This window comes from Carassius carassius, chromosome 36, assembly GCF_963082965.1.
Source record: "Carassius carassius chromosome 36, fCarCar2.1, whole genome shotgun sequence".
Taxonomy (NCBI): Eukaryota; Metazoa; Chordata; class Actinopteri; order Cypriniformes; family Cyprinidae; genus Carassius; species Carassius carassius.
The window spans coordinates 23,886,213-23,899,220 of NC_081790.1; the positions used below are offsets into that span (position 1 = coordinate 23,886,213).

The 13,008-nt window shown below is 38.0% G+C and overlaps 1 protein-coding gene and 1 long non-coding RNA gene across 2 annotated transcripts; both read right to left on the reverse strand.

Moving 5' to 3' along the window:
- Window positions 1-2,567: 2,567 nt before the first annotated feature.
- On the reverse strand, window positions 2,568-11,572 carry LOC132117436 (vitronectin-like). Its single transcript, XM_059526726.1, has 9 exons — window positions 11,424-11,572; window positions 11,210-11,329; window positions 8,836-9,060; window positions 8,611-8,750; window positions 7,400-7,556; window positions 6,300-6,449; window positions 5,996-6,227; window positions 5,729-5,886; window positions 2,568-3,223 (listed from the first exon to the last, which is right to left on the reverse strand). The coding sequence occupies exons 1-9, from the start codon at window positions 11,530-11,532 to the stop codon at window positions 3,102-3,104; spliced, it is 1,413 nt and encodes a 470-aa protein (XP_059382709.1). The 5' UTR covers window positions 11,533-11,572; the 3' UTR covers window positions 2,568-3,101.
- Window positions 3,584-4,844, reverse strand: LOC132117437 (uncharacterized). Its single transcript, XR_009425755.1, has 2 exons — window positions 4,375-4,844; window positions 3,584-4,168 (listed from the first exon to the last, which is right to left on the reverse strand). It is a non-coding gene; the product is annotated as an uncharacterized LOC132117437 (long non-coding RNA).
- Window positions 11,573-13,008: the final 1,436 nt, after the last annotated feature.

Below are 13,008 nucleotides of genomic sequence, written 5' to 3' on the forward strand. Positions count from 1 at the left end.
ACAAAGGCAAGTCACCTCTGATCTTCATGAACAAAGGCAAGTCACCTCTGATCTTCATGAACAAAGGCAAGTCACCTCTGATCTTCATGAACAAAGGCAAGTCACCTCTGATCTTCATGAACAAAGGCAAGTCACCATTGATCTTCATGAACAAAGGCAAGTCACCATTGATCTTCATGAGCAAATACAAGTCACCAGTGATCTTCATTAACAGTGTCAGGCAAGCACCAATCTTCTGGAGTCCAGTAAGGACACCAGGGGATTACCAGAGTTTCGTTGATCCAGCCGCACGGAGGTCTGCTCCGCCTTGGGAGGCTCTGGTCCTGACCACATGGCTGTGGTGGTCTTCTGCTCCGCCCTGGGAGCCTTCCGCCCTGACCACACGGTTGTGGGGGTCTTCCGCTCCGCCCTGGAGGACTCTGGCTTCATCCACAAGGACGTGGTGGTCTTCTGCTCCGCCCTGGGGGGCTTCCGTACTGACCACACGGTTGTGGTGGTCTTCTGCTCCGCCCTGGGGGGCTTCCGTCCTGACCACATGGTTGTGGTGGTCTTCTGCTCCGCCCTGGGGGGCTTCCGTCCTGACCACACGGTTGTGGTGGTCTTCTGCTCCGCCCTGGGAGGCTTCCGCCCTGACCACACGGTTGTGGTGGTCCTCTGCTCCGCCCTGGGGGACTCCAGTCTCCACCACACGGACGTGGTGGTCTTCTGCCCCGCCCTGAAGGGTCTTCATGTTGTTTTTTGTTTTTGTGTTCACTCCTGTCCCTGTTCCTCTCTGTGAGCCTGGCCCTCCGTCCCTCCCCCTGAACCTCCTCCGGTCCTCCTCCCTCCTGGTCTCTCTGTTTTGTGTCTACAATTCTGGTATCTGTTCCCCATGATTTTTTTTCTGGCCCTCCGTCCCTCCCCCTGAGCCTCCACCTGTCCGCCTCCCTCCTGGTCTCTGTTTTGTGTCTGTCGTGGAGCGTCTGGGAGCCGCTTCGCAGAGGGGGGGTACTGTCACAGTGGGTTTCCACTAGATGTCCCCCTTTCTCACGGTGTCTGTCACCTTATCACTTCCTGTTCCCTTATTTGGTCACCTTCCTCCTTGTTAGTAATTGATTGTTCCCCACCTGTCTCCTGTTCCCTCATTATCCTTCTGTCTATTTATACCCGGTCTGTCTGAGTCTGTGTTACGGAGTCCTTGTTTAATGTTGAAAGTTTATTCATGTCCGTCATCTTGCCTTGCCTTGCCTTGTCTTTGTGTCTTGTTTATGTTTGGATTTGGATATTCTGGTTTTGACCCTGCCTGGACTGTTTTCCCCTTTTGGATTACCCTTTAATAAATGACTTACCTGCGATTGGTTCCTTCTCCTGTGTTTTCTGTAACACCGATCGTGACAATTTATTGGAAGGAGAAACAAACTGTGGTGAGGGGGTTCATCTTCACCCAGGGGGTTTCTTACCCCTCTTACTCCAGTTAAAGTTAGTGAATATTAATGTGAAAATATGTTGAGCGTGATGTGACTTGCTGCTATCAGCATTCTTCAGAGGATCTCGTTATCACAGAGACTTTACCCCATTCAGAACAGCCCTCTAATAAAAGTGAGCTGTTTTTTTGTTAGATGATATCACTTGCTTGTACTTTCTTGCATGTCAAAGCTCAAGAAAAGTGCTTGAAGGACAACAAGAGAAAATAATATTTATTCCAACATCTCCAAAGTTTGAAGGCAAAGGGTGTTTAAAATGCAGAAATGTTACACTTCCACATAACCAGTGTAAAAAATAAAATAAAACACACAAAAAAACCCCTGCAAATCCAACACTTCACATGCTTTCATTCCTGTCTTGGGTTGTTGTGCAGCTTTTGTCTATGTATGACATGTACAGAAGTGTATGGCATTTAGCTGCTGGAGTGGTGTTCACTCATAACTCAATACTCTCACACTAGTCACCTCTAGTGGTCATACCTCCATACTACTGCTCTATGAGTGCTACACTCATGTGTGCCACTAGAGGACGTTATTGTCGTCGGGATAGATAGGAATTGAAGGATGTGAAATCAGATGAACTTCCTCATCCTTATCTTTATAACTAAGTTGACATTTAACCTACCAGCTTTTTAAAATGCTTTAAGATACAACTGCAGCACATTTACCTTCTTTGAGGCATGCATTATTCTTTGAAATTTTCTCAAATTCAGGTAACAAATACTTTTTTAATTTTGTTTCTTAAAGTTGATCCCTCATTAAATTATATGATATTATATAATATAACCATCTTTCTGCTTAAATTCAGGTATGCAGTTTACATCTCTGTACATTTGTTTGATACATTAAATGTTACATATCTGTTATATTTTCAAAGTAAATAAAAACATTAATTTACTGTATAATAAACAGGTTGCAGAAATAGCATAAACTGAGATATCTGAAGATTAGAACATTTTTAAAAGCTTTTTTTTCTTTTTCTTTTTTACCAAATATTGCATATTATAAATTGCTGATCATCGTGTTTAACCAGATATTCATCTTACAATGTATTACAGTACTAGTACAGTACAATACAGTGCAAGTTAAGACAATAACACAATACTGATTGCATAGTTTATTATTCAGTATTTTCATACTTATAACAACAACAGTTCATAAGTTCAATTGAGATCATTATATCATACTGAATCATAGTAATAAGAAGTTGTTTCCTAATGCATGCAAAACTATAGTCAGAGATTACTATCATGTAACTGTTACAGCTGGCTGGAGCAAGGGAACAAGGAAACATGGATATTTCACAAAATGAGAGTCTTTAACGATTGGACAGGGAGACATTGAGCAAGTAAACATTCAAGACCTGACAAGGAAACATGAGGCAGACTACACATTTAGCCTATACTAAACTTAACAAAGGCAGACAGGTGCGGGGAATCAACTAATAATGAGATGAAAATCACTAAACATCACTACATAAGGAACAGAAACAGGGGCAAAACACATCAAAACGGGTCCATGATCCTGACATTAACACATCAGGAATACTTAGAGAACTATAATATTGATGGTAAAGATTGATCCTCATAAATGGCATGTAATTAAGCAAGAACATTATCAATAACAAAACCTTGTTTCTTATCTTTTTTCTGACATATCCTTTTCTTTACATCCCAGCCAATATTTGCCAATGGATCTTGGGTAAGGAGGATTTACATGGTCAATCCGTTTAGTCTGTAGGTCCACCCTGTAATATTTATCTAGTGGAGGAATACCACAAAATTAAAATGAATATTGAAAAATACAAATATAATATATTAATATAAAACACACTAAACTTTGTTGTCAGTAATAGTGTTGACCCAATGCTGCATTTATTCGACCAAAAAAAAAACTTAAGCAGTAATACTGTGAAATGTTTTATTGTTAAAGTTAATTCAAAATAAATAACTTCAAAAAGACTTGACTTGATGCTCAAGAGAAAATTCCTATTATTATCTATGTTTATTATTATCATTGTGTGCTGCTTAATAATTCTATAGAAACTGTGATACATTTTATTTTAGATTCTTTCATCTTCCATCAAAAGAACAGCATTTAAAAAACATATTTTCTATTTATTTATTTTTTAACAAGATGTCAATCTTTAAAACAATTTTCAAACGGGAACTCTACGCTTCGTCCCATAGAGGGCGCTTTTTGTAAATATCTTTGGAAAGGCCGGTGTCTGAAGCACGAGTCTAACCACGACATAAATGAACTTCACATTGGCAGTCGGCAGTGTAAAAAGGCACCTGTAAAATACGTTATACATTTCTTGTCTTCAGGGAGACCGTTGTTTTGTGTGTTTGTAATCAATGTAACTATGGCAAGCACTAGCACTGCAAACTTTAAAATGTCTGTTCATCCATGTCAGCATTTCTTGACACCTGATGACAGGCATATTATGTCCTTTATGTGCATATGTGAAGAGCAGCACGCTCAGTCCTTGGTGGCTGTTTGCATGCATTGCAAGCACTTTTCTATGACACACTTTTGCACTTTTTCTTGCCCTGAAGCTGGACCTATGATGAAGACATCTGTGAGTTGTAGGCTTGGTCATCTACAGCGAGTATCGTCAGGCCTCCACTTACCAAAGCTTCACTAGGATGGGGTGTAGTTAGGCAGAATCTGTGAGATGTCCTGAGCGTGGGATATAGTTAGGCCTCCTCTTGTTTTAGAGAGTCGTCATGCTGAGGCCTCCACTCCTAGAGCTTGACCATCTACTGAGAGTGTCTTTAAGCCTCCTCTCACTATAGAGAGTTATCTCATTGAGGCTTCCGCTTGCCAGAGCTCTGCTAGGACAGCATCTGTAAGTGATAGGCTCTTTGTCAGCCTCCTTACAAGTCCTGTTCGTGGGGTGTAGTTACACCTCCTCTTATTTCAGGGAATCATCATGTAGAGGCCTCTGCTCCTAGAGCTTGGCAATCTACTGCGAGTGTCATCTGGGCCTCCTATCGCTACAGAGAGTTAACTTCATTGAGGTATCCAGGCTAGAGCTCCACTAGGACATAACTTTGCAGGTTGTAGGCTCTCTGTGAGCCTCCTTCTAAGGTTTCCTATGCGTGAGTTGTAGTAGGTCTCCTCTCGTTTTAGAGAGTTGTCATGCTGAGGCTTCTTCTCCTATAGAACTCGGCCAGGCATTGGCTAAGTGGAATGGAGTGTTGCTAGACTGCCTCTGATTTGAAAGGTGTTGCATTTAGGCCTACACTTTGTAGAGCTTCACGGGCCAGCTGGCTCTGAGTGCTAGGCTCTCTGTGAGCCTTCTTGGTTGCTGGCCTCAATAAGAGCGTAGTTTGGCTTCGGTCTATGGCTTGTACCCTGCTGGTAGAGGGGTGAGGACTCCGTTGAGTCTAAAGGCCCGTTCACACCAAGAACGATAACTATAAAGATAACGATATTAGCTTCCACACCAGCGAACGATATTGTCTGTGTATTCTAAGCGGATGCGCGTCTGCTGCTTTAAATTCTCGAGCTCATTACAGCAGGATTGATTCTGATTGGTTGGCAATGTTTTTATCATTCATCAGAAAAAAAATCATTCTGAAAGTGATTCCAGTGATATCGTTTCTCTGTGCCTTTATCGTTATAGTTGTGGTGTGGACTTCGATATTCTTTAATATTGAGAACGATTTTTAGAAATATATCTTTATTGTTATCTTTATACTTATCGTGCTTGGTGTGAACGGGCCTTAAGACTTGTTTCAGCCATTTAGGCACTCATCCGTTCAGCATGGTGGCATGGGTATTCTGTTCCCTAAAAGCACCCCCTCTAGGGTAAAGTTCCCATTCGAAAGGGAACGTCTCAGGTTACGCATGTAACCATGGTTTCCTGAGAAGGGGATAAGATGCTGTGTCCCTTTTCCATGCTTCAGGAATTCCTGCACGCCTTCTTCAGACAATAAGTAGATGATTTATTTTACAGGTGCCCTTTTATACTCTCATGCTTCAGACACTGGTCATGCTGAAGACATTCCCAAAAGGCACCCTCTCGTGGATGCAGCATTTCATTCCCTTTTTCATGGAACCATTGTTACATGTGTAATCTGAGACATTTTTCGTGAATATGAAATTTTTGCCAAATCTAGCCCAGCTTCTCAAAATATAAATTCATAATTTTAGACTAACCACAGTGAGTCAGGGTAAGACAAGAGAACAGTTTTAAACATTTTTTTAGGATTTACCTTAAAAAGAGAATCAACAGAACATTATCTTTGTTGAAGTACCTTTCTTAAAGAAGTAGACATTCTGCACAGGTGTGGCCTTTTCTTGGACAATCTCCATATCTATATAGTCATCCGGGTCATAGCTCATGTCAAACCAAAATGGACGTCTTCCACGCCCCTTTTTCTGTTTTCTACCACGCTTCTCAGCTCCATAATACCTATATAACACATATTTAAGCATACCGTATAATCTATAAATCTACTATACATTTACAAGGTATACATCTATGCAAATGTTCTCTCAACAAACCTCAGTAATAAACAAACCTTTCCTCATAGTCCAAACCAAAGTCTTCCCAGAACAGTGAACGGCTCACTCTGTCTCCTCGACCCCTGGTCTTCTTTCTCCGTCCGATTCGGCCTCTGCTCAGGCTGGTGGCTGGAGATGGTGAGGGACCAGGGCTGACGTACAGTCGGCCAACCATTGCTGCGTCTATGGGAGGTTTGATGCCAATCCAGTCTTTGGAAATGAAACGCGGCCCTTTGTGATGCCCTTGAACTGGATGGACAGGAAAAAATTTATTACATTTACTGAAACCTATGCTTAAACAACATATGGACACAGACTTACTGTCTTGAAATAGCAGAGCAAACACATTATCCAAATCACAGTACAGGTTTGTATAACGTGTGAAGGCAACAGAGGGTGAGGATTTGGTCATGCGAGCACATTCTTCATGGGAAGGCTGGTGTTTGAACTCATATTGGTAGTACTGGTCCCCTGTGTGAACAAAGGAAACATTAAATATGAAATAAATCTATTTCATAAGGTGCATAACCATATTTTTGACATATAGAGTGCTGCAGGTGTATTTTTTAGTCCAACCCAAAAGTCAGTATCACTCCAATTCCCTCAAAAATCTCTAAAACCAACAACAGTTTAAAGGGTTAGTTCATCCAAAAATGAAAATGATGTCATTAATGACTCACTCTCATGTCGTTCCAAACCCGTGAGACCTCCGTTCATCTTCGGAACACAGTCAGTTAGAATTTGTTGAAGCATCAAAGATACATTTTGGTCCAAAAATAACAAAAATTACGACTTTATTCAGCATTGTCTTCTCTTCCGGCTCTGTTGTGAGTGCGTTCACAACACTGCAGTGACGTTGCTGATGTGTTTTTTTTATTTTTTTTAAGTCGTAGTTTTTGTTATTTTTGGACCAAAATGTATTTTCGATGCTTCAACAAATTCTAACTGACCCTCTGATGTCACATGGACTACTTTGAAGATGTTTTTATTACCTTTCTGGACATGGACAGTATACCGTACACACAGTTTCAATGGAGGGACAGACAGCTCTCAGACTAAATCTAATATATCTTAAACTGTGTTCCAAAGACAAAAGGAGATCTCACAGGTTTGGAACGACATGAGGCTGAGTCATTAATGACATCATTTTCATTTTTGGATGAACTAACTCTTCAAGGCTATCTCTGTACTCCTATTTAACCACTTGTTAGTAAAATAGGGGTATTACTGATTTTAAAACAACTTGAAAATATCTCAAGCTTATGTTCAAACCTTATTTCAGGAATTTGACTAAAAACCTGTTCATAAAAACTATTGATTTCAGGACAATTTTACCGGAAGTGCATAAATGCTAACTTCTTTTTGGCTTTGGCCCATAAAAATATATCATCCTTGCAGCAATCTATTTTGACCTTTATTACCTTTAAAAAAATACACTTTTTCCCTCCCATGATGGCCTGGAGCCGGGATTGCAAATGCAGCATCAATATCATCTGGAATCTTCTCAAAGCCCACGGATATGTCTCTTGGATAATCTTCATCCATGACATCTCCATCAAAACGCCAGTACTTGTTACCCTATGATTCAGCAGTGAAATGTCAGTAGTTTAAAATATTTTAGGTATGTATAGGTCAGTCATATGTGTGTCCTTATATATATATATATATATTTTTATTTTTTTATTTTTTTTATCTAGTTTAAAATGCATGTGTTAGCAAAAGCCTATATAGCCTAACTTTTTTAACAAACATTTAAATGTCACGATTCTATAATGTCATGTGATGTAACCATAACATATTTCTCTAACAGTTTAAGCACATGCGTAAACACGTAATTATTTTCAGTGATATAAAAATATTAAAAAAAGATTCAAGGATCATTATTATATCCAACAACAAAACACCTCAATCACTTAGGATACAATCTTGTCTATATCTGCTCCGGTGGTAAAACAATGGCGGACTGATAACAGCTCACTCAGGGCAGGTCTAAGGTAAAACGCTAGTGTCCCTCAACAATCGTGGGAGTGGCCTGGGCCTGTGACAGGAATCTGGCTTGATATGGGAAAGGGAAAAGTATTTAACTTGATAAAAAAAAAACACTGGGTGGAACATTATAATTATAGGGTGGTTGTGTACAAACACTGCCAACACACATTTCAGTTCAAACAACTTGTAAAAGTGCATATCGCTTCCGATGACCCCTTTAACTCATCATTATTAAGTGTTTGTATTGCACCACATGTACTTTTTTAACCTAAACCTTGCCTTGTCATAAAATTATCTGATATTTTTATGGAATTTTTTACCTTTAAAATACAGTTCTGAGAGTATGCAGGGGTCCTGTCTGTGACATCATTTCCTAATTTGTTTAGTTTTTTTTTCTGCATGTTGGTTTCATAAGTGGCTTTATACTCCAAAAAAATCTCTAAATTATCTTTAATGATAGACACGCTCATCATATATGAGGTGTATTTATTTATTTTTTAATAGATCCGGATTTAAAAATAATTGTTAGGTCAATCAACCCTTAAAGGCAAAGTTTACAAATTCAAATTCTGTCATTAATTATGACAGAATTTTCATTTTTGAATGAACTATCACTTTAATATTTAACCTGATGTAAACAGACCTTGAATATATATGTTTTTCCCTGGCAGTTGATGCGTGTGAAAGCAGCATCAATGGGACCGGAGATGCCCCACACATCCTTGATGAGTTTGGGATACCCAGACATGACAGATTTGTCATCTAACTCAAAGAAATAGTCCCCTAGAACACAATTGAAAAAGATGTTGTTTAGTAAGCCTGAACTTGAGAAAAATGCACAATGATTATATTCAACCTGAAAACTCACCTCTGAATGCATAGATCGAACCATTCTTCAGCTGCATGAAGGCGTCAAAGGTGCGGCCGCTACAGGTGACAGCTTCTGGATCAGGTGGAACTGTAGGAGACATAGGAGGGGAACTTGTGGTGGTTCGGAGCGGAGCGGTGGTGGCTGTCACATTTGATTCTTCCGTCGGTGACACCGAAGAGGTCAGATCATCCTCAGGCACATCAAACATGTCACCACGGGCAACTGAGGAAGAAATTAAAACTTTCAAATAGTACAGCATTTTCACAATGTCTGGTTCTCTTTCCATTAATAAGACATTAAAAGGAATAGTTCACTCAGAAAAAAAAATTGGCTGGAATTCACCGTTTGCTTACCCTCAGGCGATTCAAGATGTAGATGAGTTTGTTTGTTCATCAGAGCAGATTTGGAGAAATTTAGCATTACATCACTTGCTCACATATGAATACTCTGAAGTGAATGGGTGCCGTCAGAATGAGAGTCCAAAAAGCTGATAAAAACATCACAATAATCCACAAGTAATCCAAACCACTCCAGTCCATCAGTTAATGTTGTGTGAAGTCAAAAGCAGTAGGTAAACTAATATTTAAGGCATTTTAACTTTGACCAAAATGCATAATAAAAGCACTTCTTCCAGTGAAAATGTCCATCCCCTCTTGTCCTCTCACATCAGAATACACTGACATATTTGTTTGTTTGTTTAGAATGGTTTTGTAAACAGTGCCTGATCTGTGTATATTTCTCTCCTGATCCTGATCCTGATCTTTTTCCCTAGAAAGCAATATAATGAATGGAGGACTCAAATTTTAGCTGGAAGCAACGGTTTAAAGTTCATACTGATGGATTTGTTTATTACAGACATGCAACATTTTACTTTACAAGATGTTAATTGATGGACTGGAGTTGTGTGAATTACTTGTGGATTATTGTGATGCTTTATTAGCTGTTTGGACTCTCATATTGACGGCACCCATTCACTGGTGAGGATCCACTGGGCAAGTGATGAAAGAAACAAACTCATCTACATCCTGCGTGGCCTGAGAGTGAGTACATTTTCAGCAAATTTTCATTTTTGGGTGAACTATTCCTTTAAAAGTGAAATGTGTACTTTTTGTCACCAAACTGAATTTCAAACAATTTGCCTTTCCTATATGTTGATTTTAATGAGAAGCAAGTTCATTTATTTTTGTTACTTAAAACATTTGTATAGATATTATTGTTTTACTCTTGTCACTGACATTTTAGCGTAGTTGTCATTTTCCTCACAACAAAATTTTTTTGAGTAAGTTTTATCAAAGGTTAGTGTACTTGTTTGCCAAAGAGGGTAATTAGTGTCACTGAACTTCAAGCATTAGATAAGAAACATGTGATGTGTGAACAAAACAAAGCAAAATCAAGGTAAATATCAACTTGTGAAAAGGGTATTTTTATTGTGAAACATTTCCAGTTAAGTTGTAAATTTGGGAGGAAAAATGCTTTACATGAATAAATGCAGATGGAACATCAAGACTCTGCAGGCCAATATTTTTAATCAGAGATAGTTTAAGTCTCTGGATTAATCAGAAAATGTCTTTTCTTTTTTTTCAGTGTGTTTCATTAAATTTTTGGCTTTCAACTCTTTACCCAGGCTTTATGTATGTGTATATGTTTAATTGTGTTTTAAAAGTTTATTTCACTGTGAAATAATGTCAGGGTAAAGTCCACAGGGCCTAGAGTGGCCAAAGTTGATGCATAACCTAATTGTAAACAGGTTTCCCAAACCCTCCCCTTGACTGCCATTGGTCAGACAAGACAGAAAGCCCCTCCTCAAACATACACCATTGGATGAGCTAGTGTTGCCATGTAGGAATGTTCCAGCTGCCTAAACAAACAAAGCAATGTTTTGAGAGCACCACAGTGTTTACACTTGGAAATCATCCCATACCAGTGGTCTCTGTTTAATAAGCTAGAATATTAGAAAGTACTATAGTAAAGTAAAAATCTAAATCAATACATACATACATAATAAACACTTTAGTTAATAGAACATTCATATTCAAATATACACATTTTTTTGTGTGTTTTTTTATGACATTAAATTGATCTAAAGTGACAGTATATAATTGTACAATTTTCTTTTTTTTTCAAATAAATGAAGTTATTTTGAACTTTCTTTTCATCAAAAATCTTAAGAGATCATTTATTTTCAGAATTGATCATAATAAGGAATGTTTCTTGAGTATCAAATCAGCATATTCGAATTCAACTTAGCCATCAAAGGAATAAATGATTTATATATTAATATATTATCAACGTGTATATTAAAATGCATTAATAAAATAAATTTTTTACTATTTGAATATAATATACATTCTTACTTAATATAAGTTCTTACTTTTTGTTCGACAAGTACTGTCGAAATCCATGCAGCAGCTTCCATAGTACTTGCACATTTTATCACACTGACATTTCTTTGTAGGATCGAAGCCACTCTGACAGCGTCCCACGCATGTTTCTGTGGAAAATGCAGAAAATGGAAACAATTTTGAAAGCTCAATCAAAACAAACCAGAATTTTAATAATAACGAAGCAGATTGTGGGACACTTACCTTCTGCAGCGAAACAAGTCGCCAAAACAAGGCACAATAACGTAACAAATTTCATTTTTAATGGCACATCTGTCAACAGCGAGTGCCTAAAATGCTCTAGAATGACCATTGTGAAAGAACGACAGAGGACAGCTCAGACATCTGTGCTGATCGATGGCTCCAAAAGTTAACTGTCCTCTGTTTGTTTAGTCTGGAAAAAAAAATCAATGATTACTACAAAGTTGTCCTGTTATCATTAATCTTACATGTTATGATTAAGGCCTTTTAACTTATTTAAAGTTAAGAAAGTTTAACAAGGATGTAACCAAATAGATCTGAAAATGTGGGTAACAGTGCATTTAACTATAATAAGTGGGACTGTGTCAGTGGCTTATATAAACTATTGAACTACTATTGAGCTGGCTACTATTGAGTTCATTGTCTGAGCAGCTCAACTGTGTTTGTAATGCTGTTCAGTCTATAACATTGGAATGAGACAAATAAGAGATTATAATTTCAAAACATTTATTTATAAAAGCCTTGAGCTATAATCTCTCTTCAACCCCACTGCAGAGGTATTTGCATCATGTGAAAAAGGCTGTTCAGAGTCTTATGACAGGTGTGCTGCTGACCAAGGTGCTGAAATAATTTTGAGGTAATAGCAGAGATTGTTTTACTATTGGGAGGTGAGAGGGTCTGTATTACTTACTAATGGAGAAAGCATTACTAATCATATTACAGTGCTGACGTCATTGAATTTCAGGCAAATTTGTACGACAGTCAGTCGTTGTTCACTGATAGCATAGGAATGAATGAGAAATGCCGTAAACTGTCAGCTGAATCCCACCTATCTCAAAAAGTCAGTGACCTCTCTTATCTGTCATACCATTTTTTCATGGTAAACTCTAAAAAGAGTTCTATCCAAAAATATTGCTTAGTGCAAAACATGTTGAAGATTAGCAAATAGACTGTCGATTCATTAAATGATAAGTAGTTTCCTATAAAAAGCTGTTTTTTAGCATAGTGAAGCCTGTCCTTCATTGACATCCATTCAAAACGGCCTTTGGTCTCCTTTCTCACATACTTGCCTTCTAATGGCTTTACTATAACTCTATTAGCTGCTCTAAACTATCAACTTATTAGTATCACAATCATTTCTGTTTTGAATTCTTCTATTTTTTCATGCTTTCGCTGCTTTACTGTACTGATACTCTACCGATACTGATAACAGTCTAGTTTGTGGTTGTTCTAAAACTTTAACTTTTTGATTTAGCAATGAAAGCGTACATTTAACCTGTGTCACTTAACATAGAGAATCCATTTGAACTTTCTTTTATGGATGTCAGTCTTGGATGTTATGTATTTTTCAACACTTTTTATCTATTTCTATTGCTTGCTATGTTAAATTTGTTAGAAAAAAACCTGTCAGATTTGTTTGAAAATCTCCTGCCAATTTACTTGTAAGCAAGTCAACAAATTTTGAGATTTTGGTCTATTTTGCTTTTATAGCATATCTTCTCTTGGACTAGTGGAAAGAAAACATTTGAAAAAAAAAACGATTTTAATTTATTAAACATTATACATTTTTGCCTGTAGATTTTAGTTC